This window comes from Solanum lycopersicum, chromosome 6, assembly GCF_036512215.1.
Source record: "Solanum lycopersicum chromosome 6, SLM_r2.1".
In the NCBI taxonomy this organism is placed as follows: Eukaryota; Viridiplantae; Streptophyta; class Magnoliopsida; order Solanales; family Solanaceae; genus Solanum; species Solanum lycopersicum.
The window spans coordinates 51,205,638-51,220,174 of record NC_090805.1 but is presented as its reverse complement, the minus strand read 5'-3'; the positions used below and the strand labels follow the sequence as shown (position 1 = coordinate 51,220,174).

General features: G+C 27.8%; 2 protein-coding genes across 5 annotated transcripts; both read right to left on the bottom strand.

The window, feature by feature from the left end:
- Window positions 1-289: 289 nt before the first annotated feature.
- LOC109120544 (uncharacterized) lies at window positions 290-1,617 on the bottom strand. Of its 2 annotated transcripts, none has more exons than XM_069298706.1 (4): window positions 1,467-1,617; window positions 1,306-1,369; window positions 626-732; window positions 290-554 (listed from the first exon to the last, which is right to left on the bottom strand). In XM_069298706.1, exons 2-4 carry the CDS (start codon window positions 1,309-1,311, stop codon window positions 452-454), a joined length of 216 nt encoding a protein of 71 aa, XP_069154807.1. In that variant the 5' UTR covers window positions 1,312-1,369; window positions 1,467-1,617; the 3' UTR covers window positions 290-451. The 2 variants fall into 2 exon arrangements, with proteins under 2 accessions (XP_069154807.1, NP_001352505.1); NM_001365576.1 differs by having other exon boundaries at window positions 298-554; window positions 626-731; window positions 1,305-1,369; window positions 1,467-1,538.
- Window positions 1,618-2,830: 1,213 nt separating this feature from the next.
- On the bottom strand, window positions 2,831-7,564 carry LOC101248986 (protein XRI1). 3 transcript variants are annotated; one of them, XM_019214600.3, is made up of 11 exons: window positions 7,256-7,564; window positions 6,394-6,452; window positions 6,187-6,321; window positions 5,960-6,099; window positions 5,558-5,621; window positions 5,376-5,478; window positions 5,249-5,289; window positions 5,007-5,090; window positions 4,556-4,826; window positions 3,252-3,327; window positions 2,831-3,157 (listed from the first exon to the last, which is right to left on the bottom strand). In XM_019214600.3, the coding sequence occupies exons 1-10, from the start codon at window positions 7,288-7,290 to the stop codon at window positions 3,297-3,299; spliced, it is 963 nt and encodes a 320-aa protein (XP_019070145.2). In that variant the 5' UTR covers window positions 7,291-7,564; the 3' UTR covers window positions 2,831-3,157; window positions 3,252-3,296. The 3 variants fall into 3 exon arrangements, with proteins under 3 accessions (XP_019070145.2, XP_069154966.1, XP_019070146.1); XM_069298865.1 differs by having other exon boundaries at window positions 6,394-6,449; window positions 7,256-7,531; XM_019214601.3 differs by lacking the exons at window positions 2,831-3,157; window positions 3,252-3,327 and having other exon boundaries at window positions 4,192-4,826; window positions 6,394-6,449; window positions 7,256-7,536.
- Window positions 7,565-14,537: the final 6,973 nt, after the last annotated feature.

Sequence of the window (14,537 nt, the reverse complement as noted above, 5' to 3'; positions counted from 1 at the left end):
TCTTAGTAACCGAACACCATAAAATAACTGATTTATTTATTTTTATTTTAAAAATATTTTCCTTTCATGTCAAACAATACTCATGTCCTATTCTTCTCCTCCTCTAAAATTTTGAGGGTATCACATAACATAATTTTATATAATCTTTTCATTATGATAAATTTATAATATAGTATAGTGTCGCCTTATCCGCACCTCAAACTATTTACCTTGATAGAAATTATAATCTGGTAGCTATTTTAGTATCTTCACTTGATTCATAGATCATTTAATATAACTATATTAGCACTTAGCCAATTCAAATTTCTTTGATCAATATATATTTCTTTCCAACAATGTGAAGAGTGAGTAAATTTCATTGCAGATGAAGACACAAATCAAAGGTACAAAAGCCAAACAATACATGCCAGAATTACTGAGGATAAAAAGTTCCATGAAACTCGTCATGAATCTATTTCTTCTTGATGTTATGGCTTTCCGATTTGTTGATATTCCATCCATCTTCCGCCTGTGCTGCTTTCTTTTTCGCCTTCTCTTGAAGTGCCTTTGCATCCCTGATGACAATGTGTATGTATGTCAGCAACATGAATTATGCAATTTTGGCATATAACAAGTAAGGTTCAACCTTTCTCTTCGTTGTTCAGGAGTTAATCCATCATTTTTAGGTGTCTTGGACTTGTGATTTCCCCTGGCTTGTGCCCTTTCACGATCTCGATCTCTCTGGTTCCCGCGTTAGCTCAAGTTAAAGGCCAAAAACAGGCAGGGATCAACAACATTTTGGAAACCAAAGCTCAAGGAAGATAAGGACTCAGGCTGAGGCAAACACACAATTTAAACCATTGATGCTTTGTACTATCGGATTACAGGTAAATACATGTTCAATGTTAGGCTGCATTTGCCTCGAATCAGCTTGACATTACTTTAGACTTAAGCTAAAATTTTACTTCCGCCCCCTTTTTAGCAACCAACAGGAGCAAAAAGTTCTTTTATTTTAGGAAAAAAGCACAAATATATCTCCAAACTGGTATGCAAATATTCTCCATCATTCTTTTGAAACATTAATACATTAATGTCCATAAATTAGAACATATATGCATGAAAGAACAGGAACATCAACGTCCCCAAAGTATAACGGCAGCAGTACCAATATCTCCAAAATACGATGACAGGGACAATAATATCTCAAAAATATGACTATCAAAACTACAACAATTAGATTTGGACAGAAAGAAAATGAAATTAGTAGAGAAAGCTCTAATTTTTACATAAATCAGAGAAAAGAAAGAAACATATCAGAAGGATATGAGACATTCTTGATTCTCCAACAGCAAAGCACAGATCTAAAGATAAATAGCTCTAAATAAAAATCCTGGAACAAAAACAAAAGAGGAAATTTAGATACACCGTCATTAATTACTACCCCAAATAAAACCAAAAACTGAAAGATAAAGAAAAAGGGCACTTACCTGATTGAACTATGGACGATAATTTGTTAGCTTAATATTGAAATTAGAGCACAGAGGTTTAATAATTCGCTTATCAATTAAATTTCGGGAGAAGGGTATTTTATATTAAAGTTCAGAAGAATCCAGAAGAAATGAACTTGTCTTTTTCTTTCACAAGCTTATAATTTTTTTTATTTTATATTTGATCGTACTCTCTTTATCTATTTTTAGTTATTATGATTTGTATTTTTTATTTTTTAAAATTAAAATATAAAAAAAATTAATTGATATTGATATGAAAAAAAATTATAATGAGTTCAATATTAATTTAGATTATACCCTTAATTAAAAAATATCAATTTCCAACAGTATATATATTAATAATAAGAAATGTCTCTGAAGAATCTAGAAGAAATGGACTCCCTATTTTCTTATTTGATAGGTTTGAAAAAAAAATCATACTTTTTTATCTACTACCGAGATCTTAAAGTAGTCATATTGCAATCTAATTAAATTTAAAGTAGCTACTTTACAATGCTTATTTTTAAATACTAAAATTTAATTTTATAATATCTAATAAATATAAAACAAATATCAATTAGGGTAACTTTCACAAATAGCAAATAAAAAATCCATATTTGTATGTCATAGCAAACTTTGCATAATTGTGCTCCATAGCAAACATAAAACTGTATAATTTGCTATACATATACAATTGTATAATTCGCTGGCCTAAATTGTATAATTCGCTGGCCTATTTCGCTGCAATTGTATAATTTGTTTTGCATACAGTTGAACTGAATTAAAATGTATGTATATTGCATAATTATAAGTATATAGCAAGAAGATATATGTTTTTCTCGCTTTATACAAAAACAGAAACACAATATATACACTTCTGTTGTATAAAGCTAGAGAAAATTGTATTTCACTGCAATTGTATAATTCGTTGGCCTTTTTCTGCAATATTTGAAGTAAAATGTTTGTAAATTGTATAATTAAGTATATAACACGAAAATATACGTTTTTGCATGTGTATATACAATTTTCTCTCGCTTTATACAAAACAGAAACAGAATTATACACTTCTGTGTATAAAGCGAGAGAGGCGAGCGAGAATGGAGAATGGCGAACGAGATTTTTTGGAGAGAGACGCTGGCAAATTTTAGCTAATATTTGCTATGGAGCACAATTAAATCAAACCCTAGCTATTCCATTTAATTTAGGTTATTAGTTTGCTATTATATACAATTTTCCCTATCAATTATCGTACTAAGATTTCCAGTGGAACATGTAAGCAATCGAGAAATGTAATTGTGAAGATGAGAAATGTGTAAAAACAAAGAACAATGATGAAAACTCATATTTTATATAAGATAACCATAGTAAAGAACTAATTTTTATTATTTTAGAGTAAATAAGAGAAACATAATTAAGCTCCATATTTATTTTATTATTATATACATAAGAAACATTTGTTATACAAGGATGAAATAATTTATTTAAAAAAAAGAAACATATTAAAGATTTTCAAGGGCATTTTGGTCCTCCTTCTTGAGTCTTCCAATCTCTATAACATGCACAACAATCTTTTTGTCCAAGAGTACCCGGTGGAACACAATGACACCAATTACAACACTTGTTACAAAATAATAAACAATTGTTTTTGTGAGACGTTGCTGAGCATCGTTTATCGCACGCATTTGAACATTCTACAAAAATACACACACAAAAATATATATATATTATCATAGTTAATTTTCTTCAACTAAAGTTAATTAATTGATAAATTTAAAAAGTTCTTACCATCAACAGGAACGGAGCAAGTGGTTTCACCGACGGAAGGTTTTGCTAGAAGTGAAGCATAAAAATCTTGACGTGCCTATTTGTTCAATCAAAATATAATGAGAATTCAGATATCAAATGCAAGTGACAATCAAAATATAATGAGAATTCAGATATCAAATGCAGTGAAAATATGTGGGAGGGAATAGTAGAAAAAGTTGTTAACTCACTAGAGAAACTTCAATGAGACACAATGACGCAACCAACAAGAGAAGCAAAAAAGCTTGAGATCTAACAGCCATTGTTGAGGACTTGGAAGTATATGGTGATTGGAGTTGATTTCTTGCTTTTTAATATATTTAATGGCAATCCTTTTATGCTTATGAACATAATTCGTGCCTACAATTACTACGGAAAAAGAATTGCATAACATAATTAACGATTGTATTGCCAAAATATTTTACAAAGTTAATATTTAGCCATTAATATTTTGGAATTAAAATATTCTATGAAAATCTTTTTGCTCATTCATTAATACACACCAAAAAGAAATTTCTGGCGGATTGATCATCAATGTACATGATTACAAAATAAAAATGCAGTAACTTTTATTTGAAAAAGGTTATTTCTCGCCGTTACAAATAAAATTCAAACAATGCAAAGAAAGAATTCATTTGTGTTATTCCTCAACCACATTTCAAATATATTTTACTCAAAGGTGGATGTAGTGGCCCTTTAGACAGCTATGGACTCATGTAAACCACAACTTTGACACGAACTCAACAAATATATTAGATTTGAACCCATTATTACAATACATTCAATACAGATTTCAACTCATTAAGTTTAAATCTTGACTCTTTCTGAATATACTTTCACAAATTGAGCCATAGTTACCTAATCGGACGACATTTTCACTTAACAGACATACCAATACCACTCATATTGTTAACAAAATCTATTGACAAGTTAAAGATGCATGTTTAGATAATGACTTACACAAGTTACATTACATGTGTAGAAAGAAATCCTGTGATATAATGCTTACATTGCCTGAAGGATAACTACCCCAAAATTTTGCTAATTTATCAAAATAGATAAAAAGTCATTGATCTAATAAACCAATATACATTGAGATTTCAAAATAATGAGAGACTAATCCACTACTAAGTCTCCACATTTTCTCCCTAATAAGGACTAATACAAAATTCAACTTATGTGCTGAAGACCTAAAAACAGTACCATAAAATTGCTCTGTCAAAGGAATTTGGAGCAGTCCCATGCTAAAGTTTGTCCCAAAAGAAAAAAAAATTTCAAGAGATTACCCTTTAGTTCTCATGATGGTAATGCTGCCTCTTCCGCCCTCTGTGTGAATTTTTGTCTTGCCAATGACAGGCTTCCCGGAAAAAGCTGATGTTGGATAAGGTGGTGAATCTTGATTGTGTTGCTTTGATTTAGATGGTGGCGGAGTACGTATCTTTTTGTTGATCTCTTTTAAAGTCACATCTCCTTGAGCGCTGCAGGGTTTGATAAATCCAAACGGGTAAACTACAGAAGATGCACCTTTCTTGGGAGTCTTTGTGTATGAACTCCTACCTGGATGTATAGTCAGTTAAGAGTAGGAGCTCAGTAGCAGCCAGTATTGACAAAGTTTTCACAGAATATTCTTTTCAAATTGTAATGAATTCTCCGCAGCTATTTGAGACTCAATGATGAGAAGTGTAACCGTGAAGAAAGTAAGAGTGTAAATTGTAATCTCATAGATAAAGTATAAACCTTTGAAAACAATGTTCCCATAAGTACGAGCAGGACTGCTTTTAACCATAGTTATCTCGCATTCTGGTGGGGAATTGACAACTTCTGCAACAGATAAGCTGACGTCAATCAAATATTAAACAAGAATAACATGAAAAGGAACACAAAAACACCGGCACATGAAAAATATAGAGGAGACAGACCAAAAGTAAAGGAAGAACAAAAGAAAAAGAACATTCTCAATGGAAAGAGAGATTCCCTACCCATTGTGTCTGCTTGAATATCAGATACTCCAGATGCATTCCTGTTAAAATAAATGTGTTAGAACAGAGCACACATAACATAACTAAAAGTCATTATGAGCATGGATGGCTAAGGATGAAAAGTTACATATCCTCGGAAATAATCTGCAACTCAGGATCATTAATGCAATCAGTAAGCCATTCTTCAGATGACTCATCAAAACCTTCCTGAGCCGAAGATGTTGCACCATCTAGAAAAACGTATTCTGTCAATAATGAATTCAACAAATTAAGCAGATATAACTTAACAAAAATGTCGCACAGATTGACCTGCATATTCGGAAAACCAGTCTGACACATCACTCCTAGCTTCTTCAAAATAGGCATTCCTCTCCTGCATTATCCAACTTCCATGTAAAATCACTTTTATAGAAATCATTTCCTCAGATATTTTTTCTGCATTACTTAGTAACATAAACATGTAAAATGAAGCAGAACTGAAAAGGTGCATTGTCGCAAGAGGTTTCCTTACGGAGCAAATTCCACCACTGAACTATCGGATTAACAAAACGCCTAACTTGGTTTAACATGTGGAAGCAACATACATTATTAATGTTAAAGTTAACTTGGTTCACGTGTGGGAAACAACATACATTATTTATGCTAAAGTATTATTAGAAGTGTGCTATACTACACAACTCAAAACACATAGCAAAAGGTAGTAGTAGTAACCTTAGATTTTAAGAAAGTTAATGCAAGCTTTTCATTTGAACCAGTGGAATCCAGGATCTCAGCATCAAATTGTAGCACTCGACGTCTTTTTACCGGTTTAGAAGGTTCTCTGCACTGCTCCAATTGCTTACTTGTAACATCTGGATCAAACCTCTTAAATCAGGATAAGATGCTTCAAACATGTTGAGTTTTAGAAGAAAGATAATTGTTATATTTGGATCCTTTACCCTTGACATCGCAAGTCAAGTCACCACAATCCTTTACCGGGGTTGTCTCATCAACAAACATGTAGGAAATATCTTTGTTTTTTTCAGTTACACCAGTCCATGGACATCCTGATACGTCAGTTTGAGGCTGCAGCCCTGTTTAACATGGATGACTCCACTTAACTATCTTTTGCCACTTATAACCATATGAGAAAGCACTACACTTACCAAAGTTCTCACTGTCTTGAAGAAAAGTTTCTCCACATTGCCAATCCCATATCTCGCTGCTATAGTATCATCAAAGAAAACAATGAATGAATCCCTTCAATACTTAACTTGCTATTTATCATAAATATATACATTAAGACTACCTCTCAACATGTATAAAGAATTATTTGAAGAAATCTCATTTTTCATACCATTAATCTTTAAAGTTGATATTTACATGTGTTTTTTGATACATAGAGTCAGAAACACAAACGTGGGAAGCATAATCACCCATGACACATACAAAATGCAAATTAAGAAGCATAACAGTAAGTCGCTAGACGAAATTAGCAGGTGCACGGGTGCCATTCATACGATAAAAATAACCCAAATATATTAATACTATAACAACAACAATGCCTCAATACCAAGCAAGTAAGGGATAACTATACTAATCAGGTTGCTCCGTTTAAGTAATAACACAATATATTCTTCTGAAGTTCAAAGAAAACGAATGGACTACGGATAAAATCAAACCAGAACATAATATCATCATAATTCACCGAAATTGTGGTCAACTACATAAATCATCACACACAACCCAATATATATTCATCTAGGGCTCAAACAAATCACATTTAAAAAAAAATAAAAATGATAGTCAAAATAAAAGACATTTTCATGACTGATAAAGTCAAAATACAACTGACATATTCATACAACAACCACAATACTCAATCCAAGCAAATGAACATAACTCAATCACAAGCAAGTAGAGATCAACAAAATAAAATACATTCACAGCATTTTCACACCGACGAAGTGTAAAAATACAGCCATTATAGCACAAATATAATCATTAACCGTTCAAAAAAAAAAATACCTGTTAGTATCGAAATCCATGGACAGATCAGCCATCTCCGGTGCAACCACAACATAAAAATAACCGTTCAACAAGTAGAAAATGGAGAAAATAGTAGATATAAGAGTGATGAGTGCTATTGTTATACGGAAGAAAGTGCCGAACAGAGACTGTACTGGTGTGTCTGAGTCTCTCAGATAACCACAAAAAATAAAAATTGCTTTCTCCGTTTCCGTTTAGAGTGGGTGAAGCAATTTATTAAGTGTTGGGAAGAATTGTGTCCCGCAAGTTTCTTTCTTCTTTAGTTAAATTAAAATTAAATATATATATATTTTGGAAGAGATGTGTCCATTAGAGTATATAGTGGCCCTCAAACTCCGTCATTTGATGGGGCCATCAATCTCTGTCTCCAACATTTCTTTCCCTCTCTTTCGCGTGACTATATTTATTTATTTAATAAATAAATTTGTCCTTTGAGTTTTTTTGGAGTACATTTATCTCCTTTGTCTCTAATTAGTTATTCACTTTAGAATACATAGTAAGATATTTATTATTATTATAGGTTAGTTATAATTTTACTTTTAATTTAATAAATTACATAACTTTTCAAATATAATAAAATGTATTTCTAATTACAAAAAATATACATTACAACTTAGTAAAATTATAAATTTTCTATAATTAAATAAGGATATTTTAGGAAAAAAATTATTATTCTTTTTTGATTTGTTAAAATAGACAAATATAAAAGAAAATATGAACGAGTAAATAGAAACAAAGGAAGTAGTTTGCAAAGTGGTGATGGATGGTAAAAGAATAGTGAGTAATGAATGTGTGGTGGCGATTGTAATAGATGGTTTATGATCGATGATCGTAATAATATAGTTGATTGTGATGGTTGATTAATAGTTTTATAGTAGTTATGAAGGTGATTAGTGATAATGAGTGTTTCTTGTTTTATTTTATTTGAATTATATTTGACTTGATACAATTCTTATAAAGGTTTTTACTAGATTAGTATCTTAAGCACTAAATTTATCTACATTTACTTTATTTAGTTATTTAACACTAAAAATAATATGAAGAAATGTAATAATAAATTATCTTGATTTACTATGATAAAAAGTAAAAAGAAGAAAAATATATTTATATAATAAAAATTAAATAAAATGAAATTCAAGAGACACATTTGACTATGATTATGATTTATGAATATAATGATGATGCAAGGTCATTTTAGGAAATATTATACTCTATTCTTAATAATGTTAAAATGTTGTTCCATTTTTTTTAATGAATTAGGTCTATATAAACACATTAGATAATTCAGATCTTGAACGAATAGAAAATATATTGTATAACTTCAAATTGAAATTAAATTGATAAACATAACTTGGAGTGTAAATAAATGAAATCTTAATTTAAATTGCAAGAGAATTTCAAATCAATTTGTGTGGTTCAATAAAAAATTGCACATGAAAAACAAAGTAATGAGGGTAAAGTATCTATACATTGATAATTTGAAGTGTGAACAAATGAAACTTTAATTTAAATTTCCAGTTAATTTATGTAGTCCAGTAAAAAATTGCACATGAAAAACAAAGTGATGAATGTGGAGTATCAATACATTAATTGAGGTAAAAATCACTAACTTTAGCAAAGTATTATAAAATATTATCAAATTATATATTTTTAAAATAAATAATCACTCAATTTTATCTATAGTCCTAAAAGGTCATCAAATTATTTAAGTGGCACGATCTAATTCCATGATCAAGTGACTTTATGTGATATTTAATCATAATTGGATTATATTTTTTTATTACATAGAATAGTTTAATAGTTTTATGTGATATTTGTTAAAATTGTACGAGTTATCTTCCAAAAACTTATTTTTCTAATTTTGCTATATTATTAATAATTTATAATTCAAAAATATATTTACAAGTCAAAAAATATAATTTAAAATTTTAATCATAATAATAAATCATACATTCTAATGATTGAATTATATATAAATAACCAGAGATCTATATAACTCAATATGTATTGATCAGCAATGTATAATTAATGACCTTAAAATATTTATCTTAGACGGAAAGAATATGCATGAGTTTTAAGCATAAAAGAAAAATGATTGAACCAGTTAGTTGAAATAAAAATATAACCTAATACGTTTACACTACAATAACCATATACTAATTTGTGTTCAACCTAAACTTATAAAACTAAAAGGAACAAAATATGAACTAGTATTGAAATCCATAAGTATATTAGAAACACACGAGATATATCACAAATAGAAGATAGAAAAGAAAAAACGAAGATAAAAAGTAAAAGAAAAATGTAAGAATGATTGAAAAAAAATCTATTTCTTCAATTATTTTAATTCTATTAAAGTAAAATTTTAATTTACAAATTAATTAATAAATATTAAAAAATATGAGATAGATGATAAGTCGTATCTTATCTTGCACAAATAAAAAAATCTTAAAACAAATTGATTTTTAAATAAAATTAAGTTTAATTGATTTTTTTTAGAAAATGAATCAACGTTGAACAGGGTTAATCAACTCAATCTAAACTGTTTTAAGTCAATCCATCGTATTATAGATAGATTGAGCGAATTCTTAATTTTTTATGTTTAAACTCATTTCAAAGTGTTCATGAAAGATCGCACGAAATAACATATTTTAACTTTAACATCAAATTTTAAAAAAACAAAAAGATATATTTAATTAGGTGTTTACCCTCTATCTCCAACATTTCTCTCTTTTATTTCCCTTTGTCTCGCATGAGTTTATTTATAAAGTGTTCCTTTTTAAGTTTTGGGGTAGATCTATGTTCCCTCTCATTAATTTATTCTTTGACACAATACCTTATATTATTAAATCTAACCACTTCTTATTGGCCCTTTTTTTAAAAGATTTAAGTTAAAAGTGTAAATAAATGGAACCTTAATCTAAATGCAAAAGAATTTTAAATTAATTTCTCCAAATAGATCAAAAATTACACTTAAAATAAAAACGTTATGGGGGTGGGGAATCAATACATTGATCGAGGTAAAAAGTAAATCAACTTTAGTAAAGTATCATAAAATTATTAGATGTATTTACAATAATAAAAGGTTTCTCAATTTTATTTAATTATCTCAAAAAAAGGGATCAAATTTTTTGAGCGACACTTTTTTCTCTCTCTTTCTTTTATAAATAAAATAAAATAAATTATAGTGCCTAAATCGTATTGAAGTGTTACTACTTCAATTCCATGCCACGTAAGGCTCTGGAGAAAAGTGTTTCATATAAATAATTTTTAATATATTTATAACTTAAATATGAAATTTTTTGATTAATAGAAAAATAACTTTATTTATTGAACTACATATTTTTGACAGTCATATCCTAATTCTATGACCAAGTGACTTCATGATACTTAAGCATAGATGAATGTTATATGTTCTTTTTAAAAAAAATGTTATTTTCCCATGATATTAGCAGATTTGTATGACTTATTTCTTTTTTACAAAAGATAAATTTACTAATTTCAATTTGTTAAAAAAATTTAAGCAGTTATCCGTATAGTTACCAGTATACAAATTGTATTACAAAAGTTTAATAATTCCTCTTTACTTCTGACAAGGTATTATAATTTGTTTGTCTTGTCTAATTAATTACTTTTATTTTATAGTAATACTCTGTCATGCTTTATTCTGTACAGAGTGCATAACGCACTATAATATGAGTTAGCATGTAACTTGTGAGTTGTGTGACACTCATAAAAGTAATTGACATTATTTAATTCGTGCGATATATGTAATTTTTAATTTTTTTTATATCTTTTTTATTTTTTAAAGTTTAATATAAATGTTTGAGAATATTTTTCATATTTTTTCTTTCATTTAGGGAAGCTTTATTGGAGAGAAACTATTTATTACCTCGAATAGTGAAAATATGATTTAACTTATGTCCAATGTTTTTTTAACAAGCGGGTATTATTTTACAAATTCACTTAATTAATATAGAATGACAAGAATGTTTATTAATACATATAATGAGGACATAAAATATGTTTTTTTTTATAAATATTTTTAAAAAAAAGATAAATAGTGATGTCGACTATTAAGGCATGCCACATCAGCATGTTCATTTCCAGTTTTATTAATACTTTAAATAATAATTGTTCACTATTGACTTTTGATTTGGCACACCATTTAATATAAGAAAAAATTTAAATATGTTATTAAACTTAAAAGACTCGTTTATGTAATTCTTTAAAAATTTGACTCATTTATACCATTGCTATTAAATAAAAGGCTCATTCATACTATTTTTTTTACCCCAATTTTGCAAAATCATTTTTACATACAAAACTAGGGTTAACACTTTTTTGTTGGTGTTTTTGGATCAAATATATAATTTTGTTTGTTTTTCTTTAAAAACACCAAGAACACATGAATAACATACACAACTCTTTTCAATATCTTCAATTCTTCACGAAATCGCCTCAAATTTTGGCTCATCATTAATTTTCTTTTTTAAAAAATTAAAATTCTAACATCATTTGCAGAGTTTAAAAAATTCACCCATATTTAAAAAATATATTTCGAAAAATAAAAATCAATCCCAAAATTTCTTTGATTCTTGCTTTTGTAGTTTTTTACATTAGATCTTTGTTGACAAGAGTTTTTTGAGTTTATGTTCAAAATTTGAAATGATTTGAACTTGTGGAAAATAAACCGTTAAATATGTTGAAGTTTTGAAACTTTTGTAGAATTTCATTTTGGGTTTTGTTGAGTTAGATTTAACTCGAGCTCACAAGAAATTGAGTTTTGATAGCTAATTCGGAGCGAAACTACTCTTGAAATTTGAGGCAATTCGTGAAGAACTAATTAAGTTTGAAATTTGGAAATTATTAACGTTCTCACGTGTTCTTGGTGTTCTTAGGGATGTAGAAGCAAAAAATGTAATTTTGATTCAAAAACACCCATAGAAAAGTGTTAAACGTTGTTTGGTGTGTAAAAAATGATTTTGCAAAATCGGAGTTAAAAAAAGGGCATGAATGAGTATTTTCTTTAACAATAATGACATAAATAAGCCAAACTTTTATCGAATGACATAAATAAGCCCTTTTTAATAGTTTGATGACATAGTTGAGTCTTTTCCCTTTAATAAATAATAAATAGTACGGGTATTATTATTATATTATTATTCTTTGTTTTATTAAATTTAATGCGTTGAGAAATGTGTTAGTTGATAAATAGTAGCAAAGATAAAATAGACATAATAGGTAAGTTATCTCTTAATTTTCTAAATTGAACAAATATTATTAGATAACTATTTTTAATATAATGAACATCTGTTGTTGAACATACGAAGACATTATAAATATAGATTTCACATCATTATGTAAATTAGCAGTTTTTTTTCCTAATTTAAACAAAATAATTTTATTTGTTTAATATTTGAATTCGGCCAAAACAAATCTTTTATACTCAAAATCTTCATGTATATATCCAAATTACTTTTAAAAAATTTCTTAATAAGACAATGGCAAAACTAATTATTACTTCATCTTCATTTATGTATCCAAATTATTTTTAAAATAATTCATAATTAAGTAAGCAAGTATTCATGCTGACGAATATAATTCAAATAACTTAGTTATAATCTTTAACCATACATTCAATCAAGGAAGTAAGTTAGGAATATTAATTAAACTCTCATTTTATATCATCAATTTTTATCTAATTAACTATATATGGTAGGTTGATATTATTATTATTAATGGTGCTTAACACAATCTCTTAATTTAAAATTTGCATAGATTAACATACCATAAAAAACACTCACCATAATTATTTGGCATTATAAATATGATGAATACTTAATTAGCAGTCTGTAAAATTGTCATTAGTTTAATGGCAAGTTGTATTTCTCTCTCAATGGCTTCTTTTGAGTTCATGAGTATAATTATTTGTATTTTGATGTATTTTGCTCTGTCACCAATTTATGCTATGGTTGATTTTAATCAATATTATAATCCCTTGTGGGGTCAAAATCATATAACTTATCTTAATCAAAGTACTGAAGTGCAGTTACTTTTGGATCAATCAGGTATATCACTGACAAATTTTTATATTTATTTAATTTAGAATTTACAATTAGTGACAAGTTTTTATATATGTTTAATTTAGAATTAGTGACACATTTCTATATCGATTCAATTTAGAATTTAAATTCAATGACAATATTTTTAATCTGTTTAATTTAAAAGTTTGAGTCAAATAAATTCGATATAAATTCAACTAGATCTATAAATTGCCATAGAATTACCATATATTTAACGGTCCGTATATCTAATTACTTCTCCATCATAAAAATGTACTTGTTTTTCTTTTACATTACAAGAGATTATGTCATTTCAATGGCATTTTAAAATTATTCTAGTTAAGTCACATTTTTTTGGTAGAATAGTAAGTTATATAATATGAAAAAACTCATTTATTTTACACTAGAATTAAATGTAGCAATTTCAATATTGTTTTTTTTTTGTTGTTGATGTCCCTTCTTTCCATATTAGTTAGTTATTTTGCTTTTGTTAAAGTAAGAAATTACAAATAAGGTGGACAATTAATATGTGACAATTATTTTTAGAAAAATAATTAATTAACATGGGACAGAAGAGAAGAAGTATTTATTTAGACATTTATTTACGACTTTTATGAAATGATTAATGATGCAGGAGGAGCTGGATTCAAATCGAAAACACAATATAACTCTGGATTATTTACATTAAGAATAAAGATGTCAGATAAAAAGACCGATGGAATGATCACAGCTTTCTACGTATGTTATTAATTTTTTTTCTTTGATAATGTATAAATGAGTACATATATAATTATAAAAATATTTTTTTAACTTAATTTTTATCACAGTTAATTTCAGATGATCAAGATGCACGGGTTAATCATGATGAAATAGACTTTGAATTTATAGGGACTCAAGGAAAATTACAGACAAATATATTTGCTAATGATATGGGTGGTAGAGAACAAGTTTTTCAACTTCCATTTGATCCTTCTCAGGATTTTCATACTTATCAAATTCTTTATACTCCACAAAGAATAGTGTAAGTAATTATAATTTACTTCTTATGTTTGACATATTTTAGTATCTTAATTAGCTTTATTAATTTACGGTTATTTGTTGACTTTTATAAAAAAAAAATGTGTGTTATTTTTTCATATACATACATAGATATAAAAGCCAGCTATTTATCCTAAAATAAGCCTCCACAGATAAGT